The sequence below is a fragment of the Camelus bactrianus genome, chromosome 2 (genome assembly GCF_048773025.1).
Source record: "Camelus bactrianus isolate YW-2024 breed Bactrian camel chromosome 2, ASM4877302v1, whole genome shotgun sequence".
Classification (NCBI taxonomy): domain Eukaryota; kingdom Metazoa; phylum Chordata; class Mammalia; order Artiodactyla; family Camelidae; genus Camelus; species Camelus bactrianus.
The window spans coordinates 125278123-125294150 of NC_133540.1; the positions used below are offsets into that span (position 1 = coordinate 125278123).

At 42.5% G+C, this 16028-nt stretch overlaps 1 protein-coding gene across 10 annotated transcripts in view; it reads left to right on the forward strand.

The window, feature by feature from the left end:
* LDB2 (LIM domain binding 2) overlaps positions 1–16028 on the forward strand; it is a 349516-nt gene that overhangs the window by 121890 nt on the left and 211598 nt on the right. For all 10 annotated transcript variants that reach the window (XM_074349980.1, XM_074349978.1, XM_074349981.1 and 7 more), the window contains exon 2: positions 3640–3742. In XM_074349980.1, the coding sequence (XP_074206081.1) occupies positions 3640–3742 (103 nt within the window). The remainder of the gene's footprint in view (positions 1–3639; positions 3743–16028) is intronic.

The following is a 16028-nucleotide window of genomic DNA, read 5'->3' on the forward strand; positions in this document are numbered from 1 at the left end:
TTCATTTTCAGAATCTTTTTCATTATAGGTTACTACAAGATACTGAATATAGTTCCCTGTGCTGTACAGTAGAAACTTGTTGTTTATTTTATATATATTAGTATCTGCAAATCTCGAACTCCTTTTTAATTCCCTTTTGCCATCATCATTTTTCTCTCATCATTAAAGACTAATTCAAAGGCTTTATATATGTGTTTAGGGGTCAGTTGACAATGATAGCTTGAAAATATATCCCCCCAATTTTTATGTCAGTTTAAAAATATTGGCCAACAGACAAAGTGGGGTCAACCATCTAGGTCTCACAAAAACTTTGTGCAGTGATTTTCTTGAGTTGGGTTTTTGATGGAACAAAAAGGAATTTCTCTCATTCATTCATTCTTTCATTCATTCATTCTATCAGACAAAACACAGAGATAACTATTTTATGTACCTATGATGCGTCTGACACAGTGAAAGCACATAGTCGATTTTTATTTTTGGAATGTCCTAAGATTTGTGGCCAAAGCCAATTGATTTTATGTGTATGTGCATAGTTACCTAATGTGACCTTCTCCTATCACACCTGTCCTGACATTTCCTGAGATGCTGACTCATCTCATGTTCCATTAAGTTAGTTTGAATCAAATGATATTCCTCTTCTTGGATCATTACTCCTCCCCTGACTTCTGCCAACACTCATTTGTCTGGCCCCATGGAACCATCTGGCTACTCATGGACAATTCTTTCACCTCTTTGGTAGCCTGAATCCTTTCTCTTCTCCTAGTGACCAGATCAGCGTGGGTTCTTGCGGGACTTTTATCTTCCACTGGTCCATTTTCTAGCAGAAGTGCTAAAAACCACGAGTTAATTACAGGAAAATGGAGGTAGAGGAACTGATCTAGTCACTGGGCCTCTGAATGATTAGCAGGGCAAAAGAGAGTTGATACATTTCCATCCAGAGTTGTACCGGTGTGATAGACAGGTGTGTCACTGCCAAGTACACAGGTTACAAACAGCTGAAGTGATTTGGAAACATGCGTGATTTATGAACATTTTTGATGTAGCATTCCTTAGAACATGGAATGTTTCATCCCTTAGAAATGATACTAAAGATGGTGGGTAAAGGCAGGAAAAGGGCATTGGCTTGGTCTCCACTGTGTTCCAGGCACTCTGCTGGGCACCGCTCTGCCCACTAACTTACTGAATTGTCACAGCTACCTTGCAGGATAGTTATTAATATTACTATTGTTGCATCTACTGCACAAGATATTTATTACTGTTGTTATTATCATTATCTTTATCCTTCATTTCCAAGACAGAAAACAGGCTCAGGGAGGTAAAATAATTTGTCCAAGTGCACAGAGCTGGAAAGAGCTAGTGTTAGGGTCAGGATGAGTGGGCTCTGAGGACTGCCCACAGGACAAGTTCCACCAGCAATGTAAGATGACCTGCCATACTACACGGTGCCGGTGTCCTTCTGGGCATGAGTCCTGGCAACCAGGCAGTGCATAGAGCAAGTAATTGGCAGGCAAACCCAACCTGAGACTCAATATGCCCTTTTCCCTCTCCCTTCCTTCTCTCTGAATCCCAGTCCTTGCCTTCCCAAAGACGCCAGAGAGGTGAGTTGAACAGAGGCTGGGGCAGGTCTTAGATGTCTGATGATCCAGGTTGAAACCCCAGCCACCCTATTTAATGGCTGCGTGTACTGGGGCAAGTTACTTTCACCATCTGATCTGATTCTGCAGTTGTAAAGCTGGGATACTGATGTGAGCAGTGTGATCCACTCACCAAATGGCTTTGGTTGGATTGTACCATGGGCCCAGTGCCATTCTAGGGACTGGGAGAGGGAGCAGCAGGCAAAATAGAGCCCCTACTTACAAGAAACTTATACTGCACTGAAGAGGGAAGAAAGCCAAGAATCAGGGTGGTAGTGAGGAGTGAGAGAGTGTCCAGAAAGTACTTGGAACAGTGCGTGGCGTGTGGTAAGCGCTCGGTGAATGTTAACTATTATTCTTTTTCCATCTGAATAGTGATTTGAAATACAATAAACCCATGTATCCAAGCTCCCAAACAGGGTTTCTTGCTCCAGCTACGTCTCCACTCCTAAACCCACAGATTTTTCTAGAAGCTCTGACAGTTTCCACAGCAGCCAGGCCTTGTGCCACGGTCTCAGGTGTGGAGCAAGGCTGCCTGTTAGGTGACACTTGACTGTCTCTTGCCAGTGGTTTTGAGCCCTGGGACGTTGCGGACCAATCTTGTACCCTTCCTTGTATTCCCAGGTCCTGCACATAACAGGTGCTCGATAAATATTTGTTTGTGAAAGGAGGTGAGGGCGGGAGTAGTTTGTATACAGAGCCACGAAATACCCCTGCATGATTTTGTATTTACTGTGTTTTACTAAGAAACGAGCTGGCTTTTGTTGTGGTGTTTGGGAAGAGGCCAGCGGAAAAGAGACAAAAATATTCATTCGTCTGAGCTTCTTATCTGAAAAGAGGAACAGTGTCCATGTTCAGTGGCCCCCAAATTATTCCTGCCAGAACTGAACGCTTGCTCCTGAGGCCTGCCAGTGAGGACAATTTAATGTTGTCATAAGCAGAACAATTTAATGGGAAGAAGAGAGGCTGGTGAGATCTTGGCCAGGGCCCCAGGGTGGGGGCAGTTGAGTAGGGAGCAGCGGGCCTCTTCTGTCTGCCTCCCCACTTCCATCCAACAGGCATCTGTGAACCACCTCGTCCTGAAACCTGGAGAAAGATTATGCTTAAGATTTTGGGGATAAATTGAGCATAACACAGAGAATGAGGCCTGGGATGATTCCCCTTTTAAATATAACCCTTTGCATAACCTTCCTCGTGCATTGTTAGCAGAGACCCTTCCCTTCCCTTCAAGGTTAGCGATGATTTGAACTGCCCTCAACTGGGCCAGTTTCAAAGTGTTTTCTGGATGAGCAGGGGAAACATTCAACCTGAAACAAACAAACAGAGTTCCTGGGATGGTTTGCATTCCACCGAACTGCTCTATTTTTTAATATCTGTTTTAATAACAAGCTGGTGATTGCCTGTAATCTAAAACCAGTTCTCAAGAACAAGCAACGTGCGTGTGATGGTTGGGTGTACACAAACTCATCCATCTACGTGTATCCACACAGCGATACTTGTATCTTTCAAGGGGATATTTGCATAGAGTAATTACAAGCCACATAACTTATTTTTTTGAATAAATTATCTTAAAAAAATGTACTCTCCTTAACCTGGTGGTAATATTGTGGTTTCTGTTTGTACAATCGGACTCTTCAAAGAGCAAAGAGAAAGAGAGAGAAAAAAAGCTGAATGCATTTTACATTAAATGTAAACCCTTTTCTTAAAAAAAGTCACATTGTGTTCCAGAATATGTTTATTAAATCTCCCCAAATATGTCCTCGAGAATTAATTTTCATTCGCTTTGCATTAACTCATTTATTGAATTGGAATTCGGTCCCCATTTGAGGCAATTAATTTGAAGAGTGGCCACATGCCTGCCTACACCCTTTCTAGAACACCCACGCACATATGCTAAGTACCCAGCCAGCAGTGACTTGGGTTTTTCTGCCTTTTTTCTTTTTCTTTTCCACTTTGGGATATTTTCTGTGCTTGCCTGTTAAATGAATGATCTGTCTCTTTGCAGGACAGCGACAACCTCTGGTGGGACGCATTTGCCACTGAGTTTTTTGAAGATGATGCCACATTAACCCTTTCGTTTTGTTTGGAAGATGGACCAAAGCGATACAGTAAGAAAGAAGTTTATTTTCTCTAATAGTCTCTCTCTCTCTCTCTTTTTTTTTTTTTTTTTTTTTTTTGCGCCTGTAAGAAAACCACAGAGTCTTCAGAGAATAGCTCAGTGCTGACAGGCTGACAATAATCCCTGTGCTCTTGCCTCCAATCAAGCCACTGTCACCGGGTGGCAGCCTGACTCGGCTGTGGGAGATTTCCTTCGAGGCTGAGAATGTTTGGGCACTTGCCTGGTTAGTGAGCGAGGCAAATATGAACCAAGTCACCCAGCGATAAGCGGGAGCTGAGTTGTACAGACTTGCTATCCATTTCTTCCCTGAGATCCTTCTTTATCCTTGACAACTCACACTTCTCACCCAATGTTCTGCTTCTGAAGTTCCCTTAAAAAAAATAATCCTCCCAGTCACTGTATCAGCTGCATCCTTCTAATTCCCTCTTATCAATTATCTCAGGTATTTATTTGACAAGTGCTATCTTTTCTTGGGGGTGGGGGAGCCCACAGCTGCTTGGAACACACAGTTTTGGATTAGTGTTGACAGAATTTATAGTTCCTTGTCTTTCTGGCGAGTGATAACTCTGTAAAGATCGTCAAATTACAGCCTGTGGCACCTTGGGTAACAGCTGATCTGTCCTGATTAGGTTCAGCCAACTTGTCAGAGATCAGATTTGCTAGTTGTGCTGTAAGACCAAGAGGCATAGATACATCAGCACAAAAGCAATTAATGTCCAGTTAGATCAGAGAGAGATGCGTTTTCAGAAATCAGCCTTGTGCGTAGGAAAGGATCTGTCTATTGTAAAACAGCCCAAATGTCACAAGCACGGAGCTGATGATGGAACCAGCCACAGTATGTATGAACAGGTTGGTCCAGAGCATTGGGTAAATGATAGGTAATCGGGCCTTGATAAACACAATTAAAAGATCTGATTGTTGCTGAATGTATTTCAAAGCCCCTAGAGTATAACAAGTGTTTGGGCTTTTTTTTCCCCTTAATTTTACAGGACTTTAGACTACTTAGTATATTTGGATCTATTGCATGATGAGTTGATTAATTATGCTAATACATACATGGTAATTTTGCAAAAGTGGCAAACTGGGGAGAGCAGGACCACTTGGATTTGCTGCCGGATTGAAACTCATTGCAAGGAGTCTCTCTTTAGATTTGTATATTGTGGGCTTTTGGAGGCTGGGGCATTTTCAATAAATATTTGGGTTGAGAGGGGCAGCCAGCATGCCAGGCCAGGGGCTGTTCTAGGAGATCTTTACATTCAGTGAAATGACGCCTGTTGCAAGCATCGGCCAGCCCCCCTCATCCAGATCCTGATGAGTCCGCTCGCTTTTCTGTCTGTGGGCGCCCCCAGGCAGCCTCACACCCTAGAGAGTGGGAGAGTCGGGCGCAGAAGCTACCGTTTCAGAATTCCCTGTGAGATAAATGAACTCGGCAATCCAACAATTACTCTGTCCCCAAAAGCCAGCCTGATCAATGGTGAATAATTTCGAACCGAGCAGTCATCCATCCTCCCATCCTCCCAGCCTTCTGATTTTTTTTCTGAGGCATAAGCTCAGATAACTTCACGTTATCGTTGTTTTATGTTCCCGTGCTTTTTTTTTGGTGGGGGGGTGAGGAAAGAGGGGTTGTGAATCCAGCAGGGTCTGCTCAGGGAACCAGAAGTACAGTTTGAAAGCCTGTACTATGAAAACAGATTCTCCATCTCCCCTCTGTCCACCCCAGACCCCGACATCATTTGGAGGTGAGGCGTGATCAGTGCTTGTTTAAGATCTTACATTCACGTACAGGAGTAAATGCCTGACTACGAGCCATTGTTGCCCAGGTTTCTTTGTTTCTCTGAGCCAAAATATTTCCCGAGCGTAGAAGAGAAACAAAGATGATTGACAGCCTGGAGCCGAGACTCATCAGCTGCCTTGCTGACAGCCTGGTGATGTGCACACACTGCTGATGTGCAGGCAAGTGACAGCTGATTGACAGCCTAGGGCCGGGAGATAGGGAAGATGAAGGATGCTTAGAACGCCTGACGCGCTGTTTATGCAACGCTGCGAGCTTCGGCTTGGCCACCTTAACCCATTCGCGGTCTGGGCACACTGTGCCGGGCAGAGAAAACACCCAACTGGCCCTGGGCTGGGGGCTGCAGCTCTTCCTTGAGACCTCACAGGTGGCTGAGAGCTTTGTATTTCCAAGGAAGAAAGCAGGACTTGGCTATTACATTTATATATGTAAAACATTTCCCCCAATTCCTTTCATTCTAGGTACAATGAAACATTCCAGGTTTATTTAGCCCTTACCAGAAAAAACTTTTCCTTCTTCCTTCCCCCAAGTTTTCAGAGGGTCCCTCTGGCTCTCAGGTATCTTATCTCTAAGCTACTATCAATCCCTAAATATGTGTTTCCTTGTTTATTTGCTGTCTGTCATCCTCTATTAGAATAGCTCCTTCGTGTGCACAGGGGCTTTGTTTTATTTATTGCTGAAATTCTCAGATTAAGACAGAAATTTGCACATGATAGGTGCTCAGTAAATATTGATTGAATGAATGATTGAATGGATGAATGGACATTTGGTGAAAAATTTATAGCCCGAAACAGAATGTGGGCAAAACAATCCCTTTACTGAGATCTTTGGACTTTTTTAAACAGGAAGAACTTAATCCACCATGATTTGCTGGTGTTTTCCAATAAGCTCTAGGATACGGTTGTATTTATTTTAAGTTGGAGGGGGGCACCCAGCAGTATAATAATTCAGGAAATAGTTATGTTTGGGGAGACATTCTTCCTTTCGGAAAGCAGCTCTGTATTGGTCCTGTTGTCCCACCCACCCAGTCCCTACTCTCCTGATGGGAGTGGGACCCCATCCCCAGGTGAGGTATGATCTGGACGGCCGGATGGAGACACTGATGTCTCTCTAGACGACAGGGGTGGGGTTGATGTGCAGAGGGGCCCAACGGACAAGGTCACTGGACCGTGTTAGCAGCTGGACTGTGCGTCTGTGAGGCCACATGCCTGCCCTTGCCTTACGGAGCATCAGGAAGGTGTTTCCCCAGCAGCTGGAGAGCCGGGCAGCTCCAGGGAGGCGGTTTCTCTGGGGGTGAGCTGCAACCTCAAGTGAGGAAGAGGGGCAGGGGCAAGAGACTCCCTCTTCCTCAGCAGGTCCGTGGCTAAAGACCTTTAGAGCTGAAAAGTGTCTTTTCTGAAAAATAGACCCTTGGCCCCCAGAGCCCCAGCTGGGAAGTCATTAGGCCTCAAGTCAGCCAACCCCAAAGTCAGAGTCAGGGCGTTCACCTCCCTCCCTCCCATCCTATCCCGACACCTCCCATAGCCAAGGGGAAAGCAGCGGAGTTGTCAGTTCACACATTTCCAGGAACAAAAGTCACAAATAATTACGGCGTCTTATTTGACAGAGAAGACCAGGCAAGCAGAGGAATGGGGTTCTCAGAGCCCTCTGTGCACTTATTTTACAAGTTCAGCGAGGTATATGATTTTCATCTTGGACAGAAGCAACTGTCATAGGTCGCTTGCTCACTGCTAACTTTGAGCAAGAACTGATTTTCCTCTACCCCCTTTTTGAGCATGGACCAGCACAGACACCCTGGGGTAAAGATCCCGGTAACCCCCTAGGAGACCTAGGCCGTGTCCAGGGCCACACTGGTCATTTGTCTTCATCTCTAGGAAGTATCTGGTCCCCAATTCGTTCAGGAAACATTTCTCTGCTGGAAGAGATGCATAGAGAAAATTCTCCTGAGTCCCATGTCATTGGAGAGGCTGGGAGGCTGCGTGGTGTGGTAGAAAGGGCACAAGTGTTCAAGGTGAACACTCTTGGGTCTTGCTCTGTGATTGGGTTGGTAAACAGAGCCTCCATTTCCTTATCTGTTAAGTGGGCACAATACGACCATCGCCGGCTTGCAGTGAAAATTTAATGAGATAATATAATCAAGGCACCTCAGAGGACTTACAGACTACGGCAGTCAGCACTGACCAGTATTGTGGACACCGATGCACACCTTGGCATCTCCGTAGCTTGTGTGCGTTGGACACCCTTGATATTGGCAGGTGCTTATGAGGTATGCACAGCTTTCTGCACAGGCTTGCTGGGCAGCAGGGAGCCTACAGACCCCTCTGAAGGGCAGCTCCTGCTGAAATGCGGCATTGAAGACATTACCTCCTCCTGGGGTTTTGGCTGAGAAGCCCACTGGTCATCGCCGGTAAGTGATGTGTGGGAGGAAGAGGAGTGTGACTGAGTACTTGCCGGCTCTGCGCTTTGAGAGCTAAAGACTCCAAACACTAAACTATGTCTAGGTTGGCCCTGCTTTGGAGGTTAGGGGAGCAGGGATGCTACAAATACTAACACGCCATCTTGTTTTGGAGCGCTTCCTGTTGGCTTGCGTTTTAGGGAAAGGTGTGTGGTTCAGGCAGGGGTTCCGGGTCTGACACCTGGGTTCAAGCCCAGCTTTGTCTCCCACTACCTTTGTGACTTGGCAGAGGTCACTTTCTAAGCATCAGGGGATGCATCGCCAAAGTGAAGGTTGATGAGATGACACATGTAAATTTCTCAGCGGAGTTTCCAGTGCCTGGAAGATGCTCCATAAAGAGCTGTTCTTACTGCACTGAATTCCAGTGAGCACACTTCAACATCTAGACTGAGATCCAGGACATTGTAGCTTGAGGGTTGATGGGTCCCAGCAATTTTCTGTCCTGCACTGTTATTTCATCTTGACTTCCACATTTGTTCTGGAGGGAGGATTTCTGGCAGGACTGCACACCTTCCTAGTCACCCGAGCCAAAGACAATTCCTGTTGACTCTGTAGCTGCCGGGGGTTCATTTCACTCTCCAAAAGCAGAGAGTTATTTTGGGGACATGTCATCGTTCTCCATGCCTTTCTCTTCTGTTTTCCTCAGTCATCAGTTCCCATGAGACACCTGCACGTCGGCCCCTCTGTGGAGTCATTTCGGCACACGCTGCTTCTCTTTTACATTTTCTTCCCTACCTCCCTTTTCCCTGAAAGCTCTGACAGTACTGCAGTGTTGATGAAGTTCTTCCACTTTGTCTTCTGGTATCTGTGAATTTGGATGTGTCCTCCTAAGGCAGAGAAATTCTACAAAGCCCAAGTAGCTTGGCTATCTCTGGTTACATTTTACCCCCTGTTTTTTATTGGTCCACCTTGTCCAGCTGGGTTTTTATTGCACTTGCTGTATAAGAATTCTGCAAGCATTTCCCCCCACTTTCTCTTTCTCTCTAATATCATATTCCATGATTAAAAAATATATTTCTGGGAAAAATCATCCCTTGAATATGCACCTAGGTGTTCTGGCACCACGTTTAATAACTACAGGGGCATGAATGTGGGTATTTTAAGAAGTTACACATGAAGAGCGTGCATGCAGCACACAGGGAGGAGGGATTTACAAGACCAGAATCTGTGCCTGGATCTTTTCTATAAATAACACCTCTAAAGAGTCCACCTGAGTTCTGGAAAAGTACAGGTTCATGCGGCCAGTGCCTAAAGATCCTTAGCTTCCTCAAGAGACACGTGCCAAGCAGTCCAGGCGCTCTTCCTCTGAAAAGTAACTTTGTTCCTCTGAAAATTCTTCATTCTTTTCTTTCTTTTTTAATTTATGGAGATAGAGATCAAAAGCATGGACTCTGGATTATTTTGAGTCTTGGCCGCACCATAGTTGGGTGATGTTGGGCAGGTGACGGGACGCTGGGCCCACTGCCTGAATGATCTTGACTTCAGTTTCTTCATGATCTTCATACGTCATATCAGGTGACAATAATGCCAACATCATAAGATACTTGTGAAGATTAAATAAGATGAAGTAATATGAAACCTTAGCTTAGTGCTGCCCTTGAAAAATATACAATAAATACTTATTACAGGAATAAATGAATGGATGAATAAATGAGTAAGAGAATGAATTAAGCCTTTGATATGCCAGTCACTTGGAATTAAACGAGAGGATAGTTCCCTTTATTCATTCTGTCATTTAGTACAGAGCCGGAAAATCTCTGGCTCTGGGCAAAGCCAGATCAGACTTGTCTTCTTTCTATATGAGAACCTTAAGAATTTAATGACCTACTGGGAGAAAAGCTAATATTAAAGGAAGATGGTGACTTAAATAAACAAGTCCCAAACTACTACAACTATGACACCTGTCCAACAGAGGGCAAAGTTTCCATCTTCTATTTTGCCCAGAGAACTAGGAGCTGTTGGACACTTACTGAGTGCCAGCCCCTGTGCTAGGCTCCTTCAGGCTCTATGACTTGTTTACTGAGGACCAGATAAAGGGAAATGAACTGTGACTGCATTCAAAAATTAATCTAAGAGAAACGAGTAGCCCTTCAGAGTAGCCCTTGATGGTGAGTCACTGGATGATTGTGGCGTTTTTGTTACATGATGACTGAGGTGTCTTTGTCTCAGATGACTCTGGAAAATGCTTTCCTTTGCTTAGAGCTGCACTAAATGGTTTCTGGAAAGCTCTAGTCCTTGAAATTGTAATTTTAGTGAGTGGTCTTTTTCAACAGAAGTTTTCATTAGGCTGGTAAGATTTGGAGTAAATTAAGTTCGGACTAAAGCAGATGTTCATCTGAAATTCATTTGTCCCTTCACTCATTCATTGATTCATTCATTCAGAATGCCCTGAATTCTTGCTTTTTGCCAGACATTGTTGTTGTGGGGTAGACAGATCTTGAGAAGTGGCAGTTCATCACAAATTTCTTCATTTACTTTTGACTTCAGTGTATTAAAAACTCTTACCTTCAATTTACATAATCAACTCAGTAGCTCAAAAAGAAAATAGTCTTGTAATAGTCATGCAAAATCTGGGACTAGTTATAAGAGAGACTGGAGAGAAAGCCTCTGACTGATAGATGAACTAACAGACTTCTGAAGGGAAAGAGGAGACTGAACCTCTTCCCATTTGTGGTTTCAAATTGATGATATCAAGAATTGTAAATTGGTCATAACAAGAGATTGAGCAGACATCCCATTCTCTCATCTGCTGATAAATACCACACCGATGATCCCAAGAGAAAATGGACAGAAGAGTGCTTTGAATAAATTTAAAGTGCTATACAGGTTGAAGGTATAATTATCATCATATTTATAATTGAGCTTTAAGATTTGGTGACTTTTTATTTTGCATTTAAAAGTCAAGCTGTTAAGAAATCTGGGAGGATTCTTGGCTCTTTTCTCACGGGGGTAAAATTCATTGCAAAGATACAGGCTTGAGCAAGTCAGACATATGACTGCTCCCAAGAGCTTGGCTAGGAGGTCTGAATGAGGTGCTGGTCAGGAAATGGACATTATGCTTCATTTTTGAGACTCTGTGACTATGATATCCATGGGGTCCCGGCATGTGCATTTCCTGACTCTTGGCTTTGTGGAGTATATTCCTACTCGTATTAGCCTCCCTATGGTTCTCAAACCAAGATGGCACCACCTCATGGTGGGTAACAGGATAAATGTGGCCAGCTTCTCATTATCATAATGATGGGTGGTGCTACTGGCATTTATTGTCTGGGGGCTGGAGAAGGTAAATGTTCTGCTCAACAAAAAAATTATTGAGAAACAGCTTACCTGGTCCTCTTTGCATCCAATTTACTCATCATCTTGAAGGTAGGGTTCTTAGATAAAATGTAAGTATACAAATGCAATACTGGGGACATACTTATACTACAAAATTATTTGTCCTTTATCTAAAATTCAAAGTTAACAGGACGTGCTGGTTTTTCTTTCTTAAAGCTGGCAGTTCTACTTGAAGGACCCCAGTTATGCTCAGTTATGAAATCTTGGCAATTCCAGAGCAGTTACGATGGAGTGTGAACATGATACATTATATGGAAAAAATTATAAGAGATTCACCTGGTCCCGTTTTGCGCAGGAGTCTTGCCTCTGCTTATGTTCGACAACTGTACTCATGACTCCCCCACTAAGGAATAAAACACATCACCAGAGAGTGGGAGTTGGGATGGAGGCTAAAACCTGCCTGAATTTAAATCCAAAGTCCATATTGCAGGCCCTCCAGTTGACTATGCTGCATTTGGGCAGGTGCTGAGCACTCATGAGTGTGTAATATCACCTGCCTTAAAGGAGCATACAGTTTCACAAGGGAGATAGACATAATTAACTCGAACGCAGTAGCATCCACAGTGGAAGAGCAGGGCAAACCAAGCACTGTAGAGCACTCAGAAGCAGGTGATCAAATCCGCTTCCAGTGGGAAAAGGCTCAGGCTGGCAAAGACTTTTCTAATCGTCTAAAACCCTTTGGTTCCTAAAGCCATGACAGAAAAGGCTCTACCACGATACCTTGTAAATACAAGGTTTTCAATAAATATTTGTGAACTGAACGAATGATGTAGCACTGGTAAATAGTATAAATATGACCCAAGGGGACTGACTATTTAGCTCACAGGCACATTATTACACACATGGTTTTTCCCACATTTTAATAAGTTTCCATCATCACAGTCTCCAGTTGTAGCAGCTTATTTTGTGTTAGAAAGTAACAGAAACGTCACAGAGCAATTTAGAAATTAGTCCACAAATAGATCCAAGACTTGAGACTTAGATTTTTAAAGACCAAATTAAAACCACATCTACCCAACCTAAAATACTAGAACTGATTTTTTTTTTCTTTAATGCTTTGAGCCACAGGTTAGTAGAGTATTTCACTACATAGTCTGCTAACCTTCCTGGTTAGTCCAATTGTGTCATCAAATGTCATAGAATAAGTAGTCCTCAACAACCATACACACATCTTCTTATTGAACAGATCTTATTGGGCATAATTTCAGTTGAAATGCCTATTTATTTATGTAACCTTCCTCAAGGATGTTCCATGTCATCTTTCTGTGCCCTGGTGATAAGAAGATGAATGAGCAAAATCTCTTGCCTTTGAGGAGCTAAAGGTCTAGTGAGCTCTTGTTTCTAGGACTTGACTATTAGCAGGTTGTAGCCAGATCTTTTATTGATGCTCTGTTTATAAACCTGTTCTTAATAATGCTCACCACATTTTTAGACAATATATCCAAATGTAACATTAATATCATTTTTTAACATAAAACATTTTGAAAAATCAGTGTTAAGCTGAGATATAGGCAATATTCCCTTTGCATAATACTGGTTTGTGAAGTTCTTGTTTAGTGCTGTGAACTGATTTGAAGCAACCTCCCCAAAAGCCCCTGTATAGTTTAATCTTCACTTTGTGTCATGTTTTTTGGCTGTGAATGCACCTTATTTATGCAAATGGGATAAAATAAAGCATTTGTTGAAGTCAGGTTAAGTTAACATTCTTCTACAACTATATTAAACAAGGTTCATGTGGATTTCATTAAGAATATAGAGGCTCTGTGACAAAATCACCCATTAGGGTGTGTTTCATTATTTACTGTTTAATCAAGGTAGTCGTGTTGGAGTATTTGAATTCCAGAGCTTACAGAACTTGGTGCTTTCATGTATTTGGCTTTTATTATTCATTCCAGGAGAATCAGCTTCATACAGCCATTATAATACGCTTATTTATTTTTATGAAGTTGGTCCTTTCCCAAGTGGTGCTACCTTTAATATATTCTTTGATGAGAACTTCCCTGATGCAACATTATCTTTGGCTTTTCAATAAGTCAGGAGGACTTGAAATTGACAACAATTGACACTAATAATCATTTTGAAGATCTGTAGAAGGAGGAAGTAAGGTCACCTGGGAGCATAGTAATAAAGCCACTCCCTTTGTACAAGACAAATTCTCCATATTGTCTGGAGCAAACAGAGCATTACATTATCTTTACAGGCTTTTCTAAAAATACATGTGTCTTACTTAGTCCTGCCTTTGAATAATCTGATTTGCCGTTTGATTATTTATTTGTTTGTTTTTCACTTTGAAAAATACCTCATTTGCTCTGCCAGAATGGGCTAGTCACACTGAGAACAATGAAAAAACAAAAGTTCTCCCATAATCTAATTATGAGGTAAGCATCATCAGTAATGCTTGGAGGGCATTTCCTCACAGACACTCATGGTGTCTCCGTATTACTCTCATATTCCAGGTAAAAATCAACCACTTGGGATGGCTCTCAGTAGAAGGCTGACTATTTGTGTGTTGTTTCAGAATCAGTGCAAGCTTTGAATATATTCCAAAAATTGAAGTTAGTTACCCAAGGGAGGTATTTGTCCAGGTAAAATCTCCCCTGGATATGTGTGTCATGTCAAATATATGAAGCAGTGCTAGCATTTGATTAAGTCAACTACGCTTTATTCAGATTTCAACAGAGGCATTTAGTACAATTCAACTTTCAATATTAAAAAAAAAATTAATGATAACTTTTTCAGGGTTGCCTGCATAAAATAACTTGATGTTCCCATGCTGATTTGTTTCTTTTCAATAGGACCATAACAGAAATGATAAACAGTGTTTGACTGATTACGTAAATAAACTGCTAATTGTATCCTTAGTAGTTCTCCGCACTTCTAGACATGGTACCTGAACGTATTTCCTATGAAATGCTTTAGTACTTAAAGGTCTATTTTTTTTTTAAAGATGGGCCCAAAATCAGCAATTATGAGCATTATTATTCAGGTTCACGGCAGTGCGGTAGCTATTTTTCACTTGATAATTACTATATTAAACTAATGTCAGACCAGCGCCATGCCTTATTTAAGAAAATGATCCACCAGCTTCATGCAAGCAGGCCCAGCTGTGGAAATATTAAAAGACTGATTCAATCCAGGTTTCTCTTCGGCACATTGCCTCATTGACATTAGCTACAGAAGTTCTAAGAACTTGTGTATTTCTCATTAGATGTTCGTAATATCTTTCCTGAGGTCCCATTGCATCTCTTGGCAGGTGGTGTTTCTAGTGTGTTCTTCCCATTCTCAGCTCTGGGCTTTGTAGCCAACCAGGGCATTGTTTAATTGGCACCATCTCCATTCAGAGCCTTCAGGAAGCAAATTGTAGATGACCAATCCCTAAGGGAAGGAAAAATGTATATGAGATAATTTTTCTTCCCATTTTCCCTGGTTCTGAGTCCCAGTTTTACCTATTACTTCTTTCCCTTTGGAAAGGAAAAAAAAAAAAAAATTCAAGGCCCTCCAATATTAGCAGTGGTTTTGCCTAAAAAGAGACACAGTTACAGATTCCAATTTTTAGACCAAAAGAAGTCATCCTTGCTATGATATTCTAATTTGCGAGAAAAAAAAAATAGTCAGATACTCATTGGATTCTTGTCTTGGTATTTTTCAAATGTGTCCAACAGTAACCTCCTGGATTGGTGAATGAGTTAAAATGACAAGCATTCTGACAATGCTTTGCAGTTGATAAAATCCTTTCATAAATCAGAACCATCTGGAAACTCATGGAGGGAGAGGATTGTGCCTTATTCTTTTCTGGAGCCTTGGTGCCTGTGCTGGAAGGGACAGCTAGGAGACCTGTGGCTCACATTCGCTAGGTGGGATTGGATGGCAGTATCTCATTTCATTTTTGCCGCAAGCCCAGAACTAGATATATCGACCATTTGTAAGTAGAGATGAAGGAAGAGAGGCCCGCAGAGACTCAGAGCCCAACTCTTCCGCGGTAGATGCCCCTTTTGTGGTCCAACCATTCACCATCCCAGTTTCCGGCATCTTTTTCAAACAGTAGAGAATCTTTGAATCTTACCTGTTTGGTTTAAAAAAATAACTCTACTCTCTTGCTCTGAACTCTGGAGACTTCTCCCCTCCTCTCCTCATCGACTCCTCCAGGAAACAGCACAGGTTAAGAATAATTAGTTCTTAATGGCAAATGTGAACCCCCGGCATCTTTTTCTCATTGGAGTTAAGTGTGGATTGCTTTAAATCATTCCAACGTTGCAGCTACAAAGCTGACATTTATAAATTTTCTTTTTCAGTGCAGTATGGGATCCTCCAAATGTCTTCCACAATAACTATCTATGTTTTCAGGGAATCTAAAGATTTATTTCCTTCCAAGTCCTTGTTGCTGGCATTTTCTCCAAGCCTTCCAAACTGCCAAGAGATGAACTTCAATTTAGAGGAACTGTTACATTTGTCATTGTGAATTTGCTAAACTTTGGATAAATGTGAAGATTTATGCTTATTCCCAAACGGGCCCTGAGAATATCTCTGAAGCTCAGAAAGTTCACGCCTGACTTCCTTTCCGCTGTTCCAAGTAAACAAGTTCTTAAATCTGTGCAGCTCCGTGCCTGGGCTGTGGGTCTCCGTCGTCGTCTAAACCTGGATCCATTTGTACCGCCAGGAACTCAGATGTGACTCACTTCGGAGGTGCGGGGA